The sequence below is a fragment of the Aethalodelphis obliquidens genome, unplaced genomic scaffold (assembly GCF_003676395.1).
Source record: "Aethalodelphis obliquidens isolate GAN/ISIS:26980383/991018 unplaced genomic scaffold, ASM367639v1 scaffold58, whole genome shotgun sequence".
NCBI classification, from domain to species: domain Eukaryota; kingdom Metazoa; phylum Chordata; class Mammalia; order Artiodactyla; family Delphinidae; genus Aethalodelphis; species Aethalodelphis obliquidens.
In genome coordinates, this window is record NW_020838002.1 from 8,969,247 (window position 1) to 8,983,579 (window position 14,333).

At 36.4% G+C, this 14,333-nt stretch overlaps 2 protein-coding genes across 12 annotated transcripts in view; both read left to right on the forward strand.

Annotated features, from left to right (window-relative positions):
• INTS2 (integrator complex subunit 2) overlaps positions 1-9,944 on the forward strand; it is a 51,940-nt gene extending 41,996 nt beyond the window's left edge. For 5 of the 6 annotated variants that reach the window (XM_027087276.1, XM_027087280.1, XM_027087279.1 and 2 more), the window contains exons 19-25: positions 644-769; positions 4,469-4,667; positions 6,724-6,975; positions 7,330-7,437; positions 7,570-7,675; positions 8,654-8,830; positions 8,934-9,944. In XM_027087276.1, the coding sequence (XP_026943077.1) occupies positions 644-769; positions 4,469-4,667; positions 6,724-6,975; positions 7,330-7,437; positions 7,570-7,675; positions 8,654-8,830; positions 8,934-9,103 (1,138 nt within the window). In that variant the 3' untranslated portion in view covers positions 9,104-9,944. The remainder of the gene's footprint in view (positions 1-643; positions 770-4,468; positions 4,668-6,723; positions 6,976-7,329; positions 7,438-7,569; positions 7,676-8,653; positions 8,831-8,933) is intronic. The other variant, XM_027087281.1, reaches the window with a different exon arrangement.
• Positions 9,945-12,722: 2,778 nt separating this feature from the next.
• The window catches only part of BRIP1 (BRCA1 interacting DNA helicase 1), a 201,000-nt gene continuing 199,389 nt past the window's right edge, over positions 12,723-14,333 (forward strand). For 5 of the 6 annotated variants that reach the window (XR_003428779.1, XR_003428778.1, XM_027087284.1 and 2 more), the window contains exon 1: positions 12,723-12,833. The gene's annotated coding sequence lies outside the window, so the exon portion shown is untranslated. The remainder of the gene's footprint in view (positions 12,834-14,333) is intronic. The other variant, XM_027087282.1, reaches the window with a different exon arrangement.

A 14,333-nucleotide genomic window follows, 5' to 3' on the forward strand; every position in this document is an offset into this window, starting at 1 on the left:
GTTGGCTATCCACTCATTTAAGAGTGGGCAAGCTCTGTGTGTGAGGTGGGGTTGATGGACTCCTGGGCTTCACTGTAAGAGGTCAGATACCCTACATATTGGCATATTCTTCAGTAATTCTGATGTGTAGTCAGGTTAGTAACCACTTTTATAGTCTATTGATGTTTAATCTCAAAGTGGCATCTCATATTTAGATTCTGTGATGATAAATGTAGAACAATAATTTATGGGGCCAGTTACAGTTTCAAAGTGCTTTGGTGGATATCATTTCATTTACAGGTATTATAGTCATATTTTACAGAGGAGGAAACAGTTCAGAGAGGTTCCATGACTTACACAGAGTCATACAGCAAGTGGTATAACTTAGGTTTTAATTCAAATTCTGATTTTATATGCCATGATTATTCCCTTACAACTGTGAAGATTTTTGAAACTACTTTTGTTTATTGTTTTATCTTCATTTGTTTTAGAAACATAATAATAGGTTAGATTTCTATAGTTTTTAATTTTTCCAAGTTCATTTACACCTGTTCTCTAATTTTTTTCCTGACTATATCTTTCTAAGATAAAAGGAACTGGATGGTGGCTACAGGTTTCAATTATGATATAGCTGTTTTTGAACATATGATTATTTTCTCATCAGGCTGTGGGTAATGACAGTTAATGCACTTCAACCATCAGTAAAGTTTGTACGACAGCAAAAGTATACTCAGAATGATCTGATGATAGATCCTCTCATTGTGCTAAGATGTGATCAGAGGGTGTACAGGTATGTGTCATTTGAGTTCATTTTTACTATAGAGTTATGCTTTGGAGAGTCAAAGGAAATTGAAGAAATTCAGTTTAAACTTATATCTTCGTGTTCTTGCATAACTTGGCAGTATGACCTGTGAGGTTTTTGTGTTTTTTTTGGTTGTCTGTATTCATGAACTTCAGTTTAATATGTGATTAATAAACCTAGCCTTAACAAAATGTCATCTTTGGTTTTGGCAGCCCTCAATAGTGTTCTTTCTCTCAGAGTCAAGATAGTGAAAAATGATACCATTTCTCATAGCATTGTTGAAAAAAGCTTTAAAAAAACCGGTTTATTATGAAATCATTACATGCATTAAAATTGTGATCCTTTTGGAATCCTTAATTGTGATGTTAGCTTTATTGATTCCACATTTGTCTATACTTCCTTGCTAATTGCTTAACTTAATCAGTTGCTTTGAAGTAGCTTCACCTCAAGAGGTGGGATTAATTAATTCACATCATTAATATTTGAATTTCTAGTTGCTAAGCTAAATAGTAACAAAGATATACAAGTTGAGGGGTCTGCCTTTAAAGTGATTATCACTTGTATCGGGAAATAAGATAAATACCTGAAAAGTTAAATAATATGGTCATATGCAGATGAATGGTACAGTAAATGAATGGTGTTGAAAGTTTCAGGAGGAAGTGAGACTTTGAGTAGTATTTTGAAGTATAGAAGTAGGGTTTAGATGAACAGATACTGTAATGATGGGGCGTAAGAGGTCAGAGAAGGTATTGTGAGAAAAAGAATAGTGTGAGCAGAGGTGTAAAAGCAAGAGTGAAAAAGCCTTGAGTGGAAGGCTTAGTTTTTGAGAACACACTTTAGAGTTGGAATGTTAGGTTAAGGTCAGGCTATGGAGGGCCTTGAATGTTAGGCTGAAGAGGTCATTTAGGTGGTAACTTACAAAGAGAAGGTTCACACTAGATAGGTCAGAGGGGAAAGAAACTGGAGTAAAGAAGACTAACTAGGATACAGTAATATACTCATCTGCCTTTAACCCTGGGGATGAAATTCTTGAAGTGGCAAAATCTGCAGAATCAGCCAAATATGGTTTGGTGAGATCAAGGTCTCGGAGGGAAGAGGAACCAGAAGAATAAACAGTATAAATGACATTAAGTATCTATTTAATAAAAAGAAAACAACAGTAAATAACATTTCTAGAGAAGAGCCATTTCTAAAACAATTTATCAGTGTTAAAAATCCACTTAAGTAGGTAACCTTTCACCTAAATCACCCGCAGTTGTTCAGGAGGCTGTTAAGTTATGCTATCATAATGTATGAAATGTTTTTGTAGCCTAGATCTTTCACTTAACAACTTGTGAACCTTTTCTCATGTTAATAGATCTTCTTATGTTAATTGGCTACGTAGTATTCCACATAGATATGCTATGCTTAATTCAGTTCCCTATTGTTGGATATTTTATTTCCATTTTTTGTTATTATTGATAGTTTTGTGGTAACTATTGTGTACTGAGTATTTCCTTAGAAATGATTATTAAAAATGGAATTATTTTTTTATTTTTATTTTTTTCTTTTTACGCGGGCCTCTCACTGTTGTGGCCTCTCCCAACCGCGGAGCACAGGCTCCGGACGCGCAGGCCCAGCGGCCATGGCTCACGGGCCCAGCCGCTCCGCGGCACGTGGGATCCTCCCAGACCGGGGCACGAACCCATGCCCCCTGCATCGGCAGGGGGACCCCCAACCACTGCGCCACCAGGGAAGCCCTAAAAATGGAATTATTGAGGCAAAAGGAACATGCTCATTTTTAAGTCCTTTGATTCATGTTTTCATTCTGCCACTCAGAATGGCTGAACCTGTTGACATTCCTATAGTGATGTTTGATATTGTACACTTTCCTATACAGTTTTATATAATTTTTCCAATTTGATAAGTGAAAAATAGATTCCCACTTTAATTTATATTTTTCTTAGATTGAATATTTTAATATACTTATTGGTTATTGGTATTTCTTCTTTACATTTAGCCTAGTTTTCTATTAGAATGCTTACCTTTTTTGATTTAAAGAGCTTTTTACGTATAAAGGATATCAGCTTTTTGTATATAGAGTGCAGTTTTTTCTTTTATTGTTCTATTGTTTTGCCTTTAATTTTGTTCTTTTTTAAAATTTGATTTTTTCTAAGTGATCATTTAGGTGGTTTTTAAAAATGTCAAACAATATGAAAAGATATGACATTTTGGATTTGCTTTGAACTAACCAGTGGTGATGGTGGGAAAGTGGATGGTGGGGTATGGGTGAAATAAGACTAGCGATGTGTCGATAACTGTTGCTGCTGGGTGATGAGTTCTTAGAGGTTCATTATAATATTCCCTTTTTTATGTGTGCATGAAAGTTTTCATTATATACATTAATAAGTGCACAAACAAGAAGATTAACAAGGAAAAGGTGTACAGTGAAAAGTCTTGTTCTCTCGTATCTACCCTGCTGCCATTTTTAAAGCAAAGTTCCTCTTTGAACTATTGACCAATCCCAGTTCCATCTCCAGAGGAAACTTTATTGTCATAATGGTGTGTATGTAGCTTCATTTTCTATGTATTTACAAATTTATAAACAAATATTTACTTTTTTGTTTTGGGTGGTGTTAAAAAACGTAAGTGGTTTTTGGTAGGCTCTATTTTGTTCTTTTTTTAAAAAAACTTACCATTCTGAACATGTTTTCCATATTGGTATGCATAGTTCCATCTCATTGTTTTAACTGCTACATAGTATTCCATCTATACAGGCCTCTACAAACTCTGATCCAGAATGTCTGGTGGAGTTTAGGATTTTTTTTTTTAATACATACTCCAGGTGATTCTTATCTTCATTTTTGGGAATATTGCCATGGTTTATTTAACCATTGACATGTTTCTTTTTTTCCACTATTAATACATGCATGTTTACTGTAGAAAATTTGAACATTTCAGAAAAAGTATTGACATTTCTAGTGTTTCATAGTTAAAACCAAAGCTGTACTGCCTGTTTATGCACACATACTCAGTCTGTGATAGGCTGGGAAGTGGCATTGTCAGGTTTTTCTAAGGGCTTGGCTTTTAATATTTTAGTGGTTACTGATTTATCTGTTTTGGTTTCCTTTTTTACATTTAATTCTTACATCTATTATCTCATTTAAATTTAATTTATAACAATTTTTGAGGAATGAATAACTCTATTCGTTTTTTGTTTTGTTTTGTTTTGTCTTGACTGTGCTATGGGGCATGTGGGATCTTAGTTCCCTGACCAGGGATCGAAACCCATGCCCCCTGCATTGGGAGAGTGGAGTCTTAACCACTGGACCACCAGGGAAGTCCCTAGACTATTTGCCTTTGAGGACAGCTGCCTTGCAGGCTCATATCTAAGAGATTTAATGGTAGTGCCATTTTTTTGTAAAAAGGAATGCCTTTTTTCTAGGGTATATATTACATTTGATTTTAGTTGATAAGATGAAATAGATAATACTATTCATACAGTCTTGAAATACAGAGAATTATATATATATTAAGCTTTCATTTTTGAGAATGAATATTTTGGTGGGAAAAGTGTTAACTTTCTACTTTTTTAATGTTTTCAGGTACTGTTCAGGTTTTTCTAATTATTCAAATTGATTGACCATGTTCTGACTAATTTATAAATTTATATTTTTTCTCACATATTTTTCTTCTTTCTGTGTTTAGATGCCCCCCACTGATGGATATTACTCTACATATGTTGAATGGATATCTTCTGGCATCCAAAGCCTACCTTAGTGCTCATCTGAAGGAAACAGCAGAGCAAGATAGGCTTTCTCAGAATAATACAATAGGTTTAGTTGGACAGACTGATGGCCCAGAAGTTACCAGAGAGGAATTGAAAAATGCATTACTGGCTGCTCAGGTAATAAAGTAAAATTAATCAAAAAGGCCAAGGGCTTTCCTGTTAATATAATCATTTAAATAGATGGCCTTCTACATAAAATGGTGACATATTATACATTCCTTTTATTACAGAAGGTATATTATAATGGTGTTACCTTTGCTTCTGAATTATTAAAATCAGGAATAATCTTCATGGCTTTATTTAATAGCCATTTTAGTGAGATTTATATTTTAACAAAATATAAGACTTTTGTTTCTTAAAATCAAATGGAAAAAAAATCAAATGGTGGAGACAGACAAGAAGTGTGTGTGTGTGTGTGTGTGTATATATATATATATAAAATAAAATGTCAGGCAGTGATAAATACTATAACAACACAAGTAGTTAAAGTTTGTATTTAGAAAAGTTTTATAACAATATAGAATTTACTGCAGCCTTAGGTAGTAATTTTGGACTAATGCAGGACATGCGAGATGATTGAATGTTAAGCAGTTTGAGGTCTTCAAAGTAGAAATGTTTTCTTAGTTTGAAATATATTTTCTGAAATCTTTTCATTGGCAATAAGGGGAATTAGAGTAATAATATAGGTCCACAATCCCTTATCTGTAATACAGAAATCCAAAAAGCTATGAAAACTGAGGCATTTTTTTTGGTAATTCAGTTGGCAGAAAAACCTGACCTGATATGACCTTGTTTGTGTCAAAACTTGACCTGGATTGATGTGAAGCTATTTATGGCCTTTCCCCCACTTAATATGAATGTTGGTATGTTTTGTTGCAGAAATATTAATACATTTGATTACAATGTACTGCCTTAGTCTCTGCTGGAGGTGTTATATAATATTACAGAAAAAAAAAATCTGAGTTCTAAAATAAATCTGACCCTCAGAGTTTCAGATAAGGGCTTGAGGATGGTAATAGCTACCATTTATATAATGCTTATTATATGGTGGATGCTATTCTGAATTTTTTATGTATATTAACTCATTTACTCTTTACAACCAACCTATGAGGTATGGAGTATTATCTCCATTTTTACAGATTAGGAAAACGAGATCCAGAGAGGTTAAGTGACTTGCTCAAGGTTATACATTTAGTAAGTGGGGAAGCTGGGATTCAAGCTGGGGGAGGCTGGCTCCAGAGTCTATAAAAAAACAAACATAAAACAGTAACAACCGAAAACCCGTCAAGAATGATTATAAAGTTTACTTTATAAATGATTATAATGTAAGGCTAACCTTAGTTTATAATTAAGTTATTAAACAGGTAGATGGAGTAATTGTTTTCTTCTATCCCAGGCAGTGGCAGTCTTTCAGAGATGCATATTATGTATTCATTTTCTTTTTCCTTCTTCCTGCTAGATGCAAGTGATTATAGCTCTCCTTTATAGGCAGGGGCATTAAGTAGATCACCCCTCAAGAAACTACTTTTCTATGAAATGGCACTCAAGCTTGTAGACTGAGCAATAATGAGTTGTACAGTTGGAATGGATGGTAAGGCAGAATCTTTCCAGAGCCTTAAAGAGCCTATCTTAAAATTAAAAGGAAAAAGAGCTTTGGGGAGTGACTTTTAGGCATTAATTATTAACCACCATCTTCAGAGGTGAGAAAAAGAGGGGAATACAAGATAGGATCCTGGGAGAAGTAGGAATTTAAGAGGAAGGAAAGGAGATTCCAGTAGAAGTCATTTTTTGCCCTAGGGCCTGTTTTGGATGACACCGAATCGAATACTCTTGTAGTAGATGTTCTTAAACTCGAGTTCATGTATCTGCCTTAGAGGTGTGTGACCACTCTGAAATTATGCCATATGTTGCTGTGTTTACATATGTTAATTTTTATGCTGAGAGGGTATACAGTTTTCTTCAGATTCTTAAGAGGGTTCATGGCCCTGAAAAAGATGAGAACCACTGGCCTATAGATTGTTCACTCTTTCTCTTAGAAGTACCTCTTTGCTTTTTGTTCTTAAAGAAACAGTTATTTTTATCACATGTGTTCATGTGAAAACAAAATCAAATTTGGTTTTCAAACAAACTTCTCAGAAACTTCTTAAATTCACTGTGTTTTATTTGCTTGTAGGATAGTGCAGCTGTCCAGATTCTCTTGGAGATTTGCTTACCTACTGAAGATGAGAAGGCAAAGCGTGTTAATCCAGACAGCTTGCTAAGGAATGTTCAAAGCGTTATTACTGCCAGCACTCCAACTAAGGGAATGGAGGAAGGAGAAGACAATTTGCTCTGTAACCTTCGAGAAGTTCAGTGCCTTATCTGTTGTCTGTTGCACCAAATGTACATTGCGGATCCCAACATTGCTAAGCTTGTTCACTTTCAGGTCTGGTTTCAAAGAATGATTCTTTATGGTTGAACTTTATTTTGGGGGTAGTTCTGAAGTACTAAATTAATAGGAATCATTTAGAAACTGGAGGTCACGCAAATGATCATGGTCCTTTGCAATATGGAGAAAAATCCAGATTTTTAAAATTTGATTTCAGCCTAATAAAGTGTTCATAGAATTTATTTGTATTTTAGTGCATCAGAGAGGTGAAATGCCAGGAAACATGTAGGGCATTGTAGCTTTCTGAGCAACTGTTACATAAAGGAAGTGAAACCTTCCTTTATATTTTTATCTGTATTTGACTTGCAGCTATTTTATTTCTAACTTTTCCCCCCTTTCTTGTTGAGATAGGGTTATCCATGTGAACTTTTGCCTCTGACAGTCGCAGGTATTCCATCTATGCACATCTGTCTGGATTTCATACCTGAGCTTATTGCACAGCCAGAACTTGAAAAACAGGTAATGAGCATTTTGGAACTTTAGGAGAATTTTGATCTCCCTTTAATCTTCTAGTTATATAAAACATTTTACAATTTTTAATACTTAAAGACCTTCTTCAAAAACATGTAATATTTGGATTTTGTGTTACAGATATTTGCTATCCAGTTGCTTTCTCACTTGTGTATCCAGTATGCATTACCAAAGTCACTCAGTGTGGCTCGTTTAGCTGTCAATGTCATGGGAACTCTGCTAACAGGTGTGTAGCCAACCGACATCAATAACAAAAATTTCTAACATAAAGTAGTACATATTTTTTCTGACTTTAGTGACACCATGTTTTCTGTGTCACTAATAGTTATGCCATCTTTTGAATTATTCTTTTTGAAAATTTTCCTATGACAAATGTGATGTATAGTGTAGAGGAGATGAGTAGGTAGGCAAATTGTATCTTTCATTTTTGTGAATGACTGTATATAGATTTATAGTAAATATACTAAGCATTCCACATTTTACAAATGGAAATCAAGTCTACCTTCTGAATATAATTATGTCAATAGAAAACAAGTTACAATCTATTACAAATGCTTAGAATTCAAGAAAAATATAATCATCTGTATAAATAAGAGATAAATATATAAGTTGTTTCCTTAAGTTCTAAAACATACCCTAACATTTTAACCACCTTCTAGGTTGTTAAGTAAAATGGTATGAAAATCAACTAAAAGATATGAACTATAATTCAACCTTTAAAAGTTATGGCTTAGTCAATTTCATATTCTTAGTGCTCCCATAATAATCTATTCATTTATCTTTCCATCGTATTCACTTCATGTTATAATTATTTGCAGTGGTTAAGATCTTACACTGCCTGAGTTCTATCCCAACTCCACTGCTAACTGGAGTTGAAGAAGCTTCTTAATCTCTCTAAGGTTTATTTAAGAGTTTCCTCATATATTAAATAGTATCATAGAAATACTTTTTTCATTCATAAGATTGTGGGAATTAAATGAAACAATGCATGAAGTGCACCTATCACAGTGTTTGGACATAAGCATTTATGTGTTGGATGATGGCTGACTACTAGATTATGAGCTCCCTGAAGGCAGGGGCTGGCCATGTCTTAGAAAACTTAGTATCCTCAGCACAGAGCATGGTGCTTAGTATATTGTATAGGTCATGTATGTTGAATTTGTATCTGTAAAATGAAAAATTCTGTTTTATTTCTTTCTAACAGTTTTAACACAGGCTAAGCGATACGCTTTTTTCATGCCAACTCTGCCAAGTTTGGTCTCTTTTTGTCGAGCATTTCCTCCACTGTATGAGGATATTATGTCTTTGTTGATCCAAATAGGGCAAGTCTGTGCCTCTGATGTTGCCACTCAGACAAGAGACATCGATCCGATTATTACGCGTAAGTAGTAACTTATTTTCAAGAGTTGTTTTAATATCTCAAACAGAAAGGCCCAAATCCTTTCCAGATTTCTTGCCTTATTTATTTTTCCTTATGTTTTTAGGCCTTCAACAAATAAAGGAGAAACCAACTGGATGGTCTGGAATCTGTAAAGATCCATCTTACAAAAATGGACCTAGGGACACTGGAAGCATGGATCCTGATGTACAGCTCTGTCATTGTATTGAAAGCACAATAATTGAAATAATAAACATGAGTGTTAGTGGAATTTAAGAAAAACAAAAACAAAAAAAACTTAAAACAAAAAAATGAAGCTGTTTTGCTGCATATACCCAACATGAATTTGCATCTTATAACAACTAAACTGAATGGGAACAGTAACGTCTTGGAATCACTAAAACGATTCAATTCAACATGAATACAATTTAGAACTCTCTTGAGAATTATGCTTGCTTGTATTTGATTGGCAGTTCTTTGGATCTACTTTGCTGGTATGTTTTTTGTAGCAGCTGAGCTTTTTCTGTTGGGAACACATTTAAGAAACTCATTACTGGAAAGTGAATATGGCCTTGTATTAAGCTTTTGAAGTGAAAAAAAACTGCCATGCCTTTGATTTAATTTCTTATAAAAATAAGTCTGTGGGTAGCCCTAGTATTTACCTGTCAGCTAGTAACAGAGTATATTGATGCAATGATGAGAGGGAGAAAAAGGGAAGGGAGAATTCAGGAAAAATTAGGAGTTTAGATACCCAAATAGAAACCTCTAAACTTGCAATGCAAGTAAGAGTAATGCAAGATGGAATTCCTTTTCTCAAGAAATAGTATTGAGAAGGCTTTAAAAAAGGCAAGTAGCTTTTTGTGAATGATTTTCATGGAATTACAGATGAGGATTTTAAGATTTTACATATTTGCTTCAATTTTTACTAATATGTGAAGCCATATGTTTAAAGAGATACTTGAATAATTTGGAATTTTAAGATACTGGTTTAAAAGTGTTTACAGAAACATCTTTGTGCAGAGAAGAACCTGAAAGGATGTCTCATTTAGTTTTTTTAAAGTTTATTTTTATAATGGTCAGAGGGGGGAAATACTTTGGTATCTAAAGTTTAGAGCAATAAAACCCACTGGATTAAAGAGTTCTTGGTTTGTCATTAGGATTATAATTCACATCATAATTCTAGATTTTGAAGTACAAAAATATATACAGTGTTTGGACCACAGGAAAAATTAAAAAGGGGAAAATACTGTGTTGTGGAAGGATTTTGCAGTCCTCTTTTAGGAATGTCCATTGATTAGGTAGATGCATTCAGATAACCCATAATCCTCATTTTTTTTTCTTTCTTTTTTTTTTTTTTTTTTTTGGCGGTACGTGGGCCTCTCACTGTTGTGGCCTCTCCCATTGTGGAGCACAGGCTCCAGATGTGCAGGCTCAGCGGCCATGGCTCACGGGCCCAGCTGCTCCGCGGCATGTGGGATCTTCCCAGGCCGGGGCATGAACCTGTGTCCCCTGCATCGGCAGGCGGACTCTCAACCACTGCACCACCAGGGAAGCCCCTCATTTTTATTCTTAATGAAGTATCCAGTGTAGAAGGTACTTCTCTTTGCTTTCTGAGATATACCTGAATGAACGCCCCCTTCCCACCCCACTTGAAACAGACCTCTTCACTTATAAAAGAAATAAGGCAGGCTAATAAGAAAGTGTGGTTTTTAAGAAAAAAAATTTAATTTCAACCTTTTCACTAGCAAATAGTCACATCTTATTTTCCTTCTGTGTAAAATGGGATTACTGCTGGCCCTACCTCATAAGGGTATAAGAACTAATTTGTATCTGTTTCAAATCATGAAGTGCACAGTATCAATGATGAGAGTATTTATAACTTTTATTAGATGCTTAAAGTTCAATTAAGTAATTTTGATGCAAAAAATAAAAGCGTACACTTAAAAACAAACTATAAGAATTTTCATATTTTTAAACAAGGCAGTTTTGTAGTCTTTTAAAATTAAGTACAACTGCTCCTGTTTTGTTTTGTTTAAACTGAGGCTTTGGAATATCTTGTGTGAGTAGGTAACCTCTAGGAATTCAGAAAAGGTTTTCTAACTAAATGCTGTGCACATTCCTGGATCAATTTTCAAAGACTGGTCAAAACCTGCTGTGTTAAAATAATAACATATGCTGTTTTTCATCACGTTTGTTGATGATGTAAATAAAATGTGTAAATATATTAGTAAATGTTAATATTCATGTATTTTAAGTTAAGGTTATAACATTTGTCACAATGTGATTTTTTTTTCAAGTGAAAAACAGATGTGTGCAGCTATTTTGAATATTGGTTTATAAACATTCATATTCTTTATCAAATGAACTTGTAGCTTTTTGTGTTTCATTTCACCACTGTTAACCTGAAAGGAACAGTTCAAGGGACTGGAATCCAGGACTTTCTGGCTCCAGAAACTATGTGTATCCCTTTTTGTTACGCTACATACATCAAAAGGCAATACAAGGTGAGAGTCGGTTGAGAGCCTTAGGAATTCAGGAGAGGAAAATCAGAGTAGTTACCCTGGAGCAGTTACTTAAAAGATTTTGATGTTTAAAAAAAATTGTAAAAGCAGAATAATAATTTGAAGGTATTTTTAAGGATTTATTTTTATAAATTATCTTCCATAGCACTGTCTTACCAGTATTTCATTTTTTTGTACTTTCCCTTCATCTTTGCTTATGCATATGTATTTTCACATAATGGAATTCCATAATACCCAGTTTGGCATCTGCTTTTTTTTCACTTAACTTTATATGGAAATTTTTTGCAAGTTGTTTGGTTTTTATAATTATTCTGTTGGCTCCAGAATGACTGAATTGATATAACCATCTCCCTATTACTACTAGACTGGGAAGTTAATGATTTTTTTCCGAACAGAATGGGCACTATTATCAACTGAGGTACTACTACTTTTTCTTACTTTTAGATTACTTCTTTAGGGTAAATTTCTGAGCCTGAGATTACTAAATTAAAGGGTAGAATTTATTTTTATGATTGTACGTTTTGTCATTTTGGGAAGATATAGTAAAACAAAGTGAGGCAAACAAATCAACTCGCCTTTTGCTGCTCCGACCTGCAGCAAATCTCTGTCCCAAACTGGTTTCTCGGGATGTGAGAAACTGTCTCAGGTTTTGCTTTTGGGGGGGCACTAGTATTTGAGCCAAGTTTAGGCTAGAGTTTAAAAAAAAACCCAACAGTTTCGCGACATCATGGTTAACTCCGTACCTTTGAGGAAACTGAAGTGTCCTTGGCAAAGAATAAATTGGTTTTAGGAGGCACAGAAGGCTGACAAGCCTTAAAGGAGGTACTGGAGACCTCGAGAGCGTTTCTCTGGTTGAACGTGGTATCTGAGAAAGCCTTGACTGTCAGGAGATTCTGTAGCCAGCTGTCATCGAACCTTTTCGCCTAATTTGGCTCAGCAGTCTGGCAATTTCCTCCTGGGTCTTTTTGATACTCTGGCTTCCGGAAAGTTCAGAAGTTTGAATCGGGTGCCCCTGAGGAATGCTGAGAGAACTCGGCGCGGCTTAAGGGTGTTTCCTCTTCGTCGGTCTACAGACCTTAAATGTGAGACTTAAGAGTTTCCAAGAAAACTGAGGCACGGATTAAATCACCGGTTTCAAAAAGTCCAACGGAGGACGCTCTTTTAGTTTTAAATCCCTGGGCTCTGCGGAAGTCCATCACTCTCGAGGCACTCGCCTTCCGGTGCCGCCAAGTAGCTTGGGCCCTTCCTTACTGCGGGGGCTTCCGTTGGGCGCCCCCTGACCTCGAGCCGGGATTGGTTGCTTGGTTTCTCGTCTTGGCGGGGATTGGTTGTCTGAGCTCGCCCGGTGATTGGTGCTGGGAGTCGAGGGGGTGGGAGGCGGGAATTCGTCTGCGCGGGTGTTGTGGAAGTGACTGATGAGAGCTGAAGGGCCGAAAAGGTAAAGCGGACGCAAGCCCGCGACCGGGCCCGGGAGTCGCAGCCAGGTGAGGAAGAGGGGCTAGGACCTTTCTTCTCTACCAGGGCTCCGCTGTGGTTGCTCGCAGTTTTCAGCTTCCTTTTCTCCCGTGAGTGGGAGTGCAGTAGGCGTTGTTTGGGTTTTCCTCAGGGCGGGCAAGTCTGTCTGGCGGGAAGGGCGCGAACTCGGCCAGGAGAGTGCCTTCTGCTTTCGTCCACCCGCTTTGCAGGCCCGTCGGTTGACTGGATCACCAGGGCCTCGGGGGTTCCAGCTTGCTGAGGGAGGAGGGAATGTGAGGAAGAAAACCTGGGGAGCGGGGAGACTGCAGCTTACCTCCTTGGAACAGAGGCCTGTTATTAGCCCCGGGCCCCGCGTTACCTCGGGGCAGGAGGGGGCGACGGCGGGAGCCTGATCTTGGTTTGTCCTTTATTCAGTGTGTGGGGAAGCTTCCCCATTTTGAGATGAGTGTAGCCGCAACTGGGGCGCGGGGGGGGGGGGCGATTGGTTTCTAGGTTGTATCTGAGTTACTAGGCCAGCCTTGAGCTGTTGGTTTAGATTTAGGGGTGAGATTCCACCAAATTTCATCCTCAGAGCTTCACAGAAACACTAAATGTTAGAACTGGAAAAGACCTTAGAATAGTGGTTCTTAACTTCTTTGGGAACACATAAACTTTGGTGATGGTTGTTATTGGCTTCATCATCTGTTGAGTTGGTATTTTAACCATCTCTCCATCCCCAGATCGAATTTACCTTTTTATCACCATTGCAAATAATTTTTCAGTTGATAACAGTGTATGTCATCTTCCCTCAGTTTTCAGTTATTTCCTTAGGATATATTTCTGGGTATGAGAAATCTTTGGACTTTCTCTCTAGAAAAATGCAGTCATACACAGAAATTTCTGCATGCAGTATCAAGAGATCACAGTCTTTCAATTACATCTGTGGATCCTAGGTTAAGAAAAGGTGGTTTACAAGAGGTGGGGATTAAAGTAGATCATTTCCTCTGTATCACATGCTGGAGTTGAGGCACATTCTGTACATTACCTTATTTAATTCTTAAGTCAGTGCCTGGCTAATTTTCATAAAAACCCTATCAGGTGGATATCTCTATTTCACAGATGAAGAAACAGGCTCTGTGAGATTCACAGTGGAATTCAAATTTAGGCTTGCCTTACTTCAAAGTCCATCTTCCTTCCATTATACCCTACTGACCTTTAAGTAAGAATTATTGAGCACCTATCATGTGCCAAGGCGCTTTGTTCCTTACAACAATTTTTAAATTATGGATTTTTACAGATAAGGATCTCAGTCTAGAGAAGTGAAGAGACATGATCAGGGTAACATATCTGAGTTGTTGTCAAAACCTGATGTAGAAACTGTTTCCTAACTCCTGGTCCACAGCTTTGGCAGAATAAGGTTACAGATCCAGATTTGTTAGATTCCAAGACATGCTCTCAACCACTGTGATTTATAAGAGTAGGAAATCCTTTTACTTCCATTTGTTTTGTTTATACATTTATTAATTCCA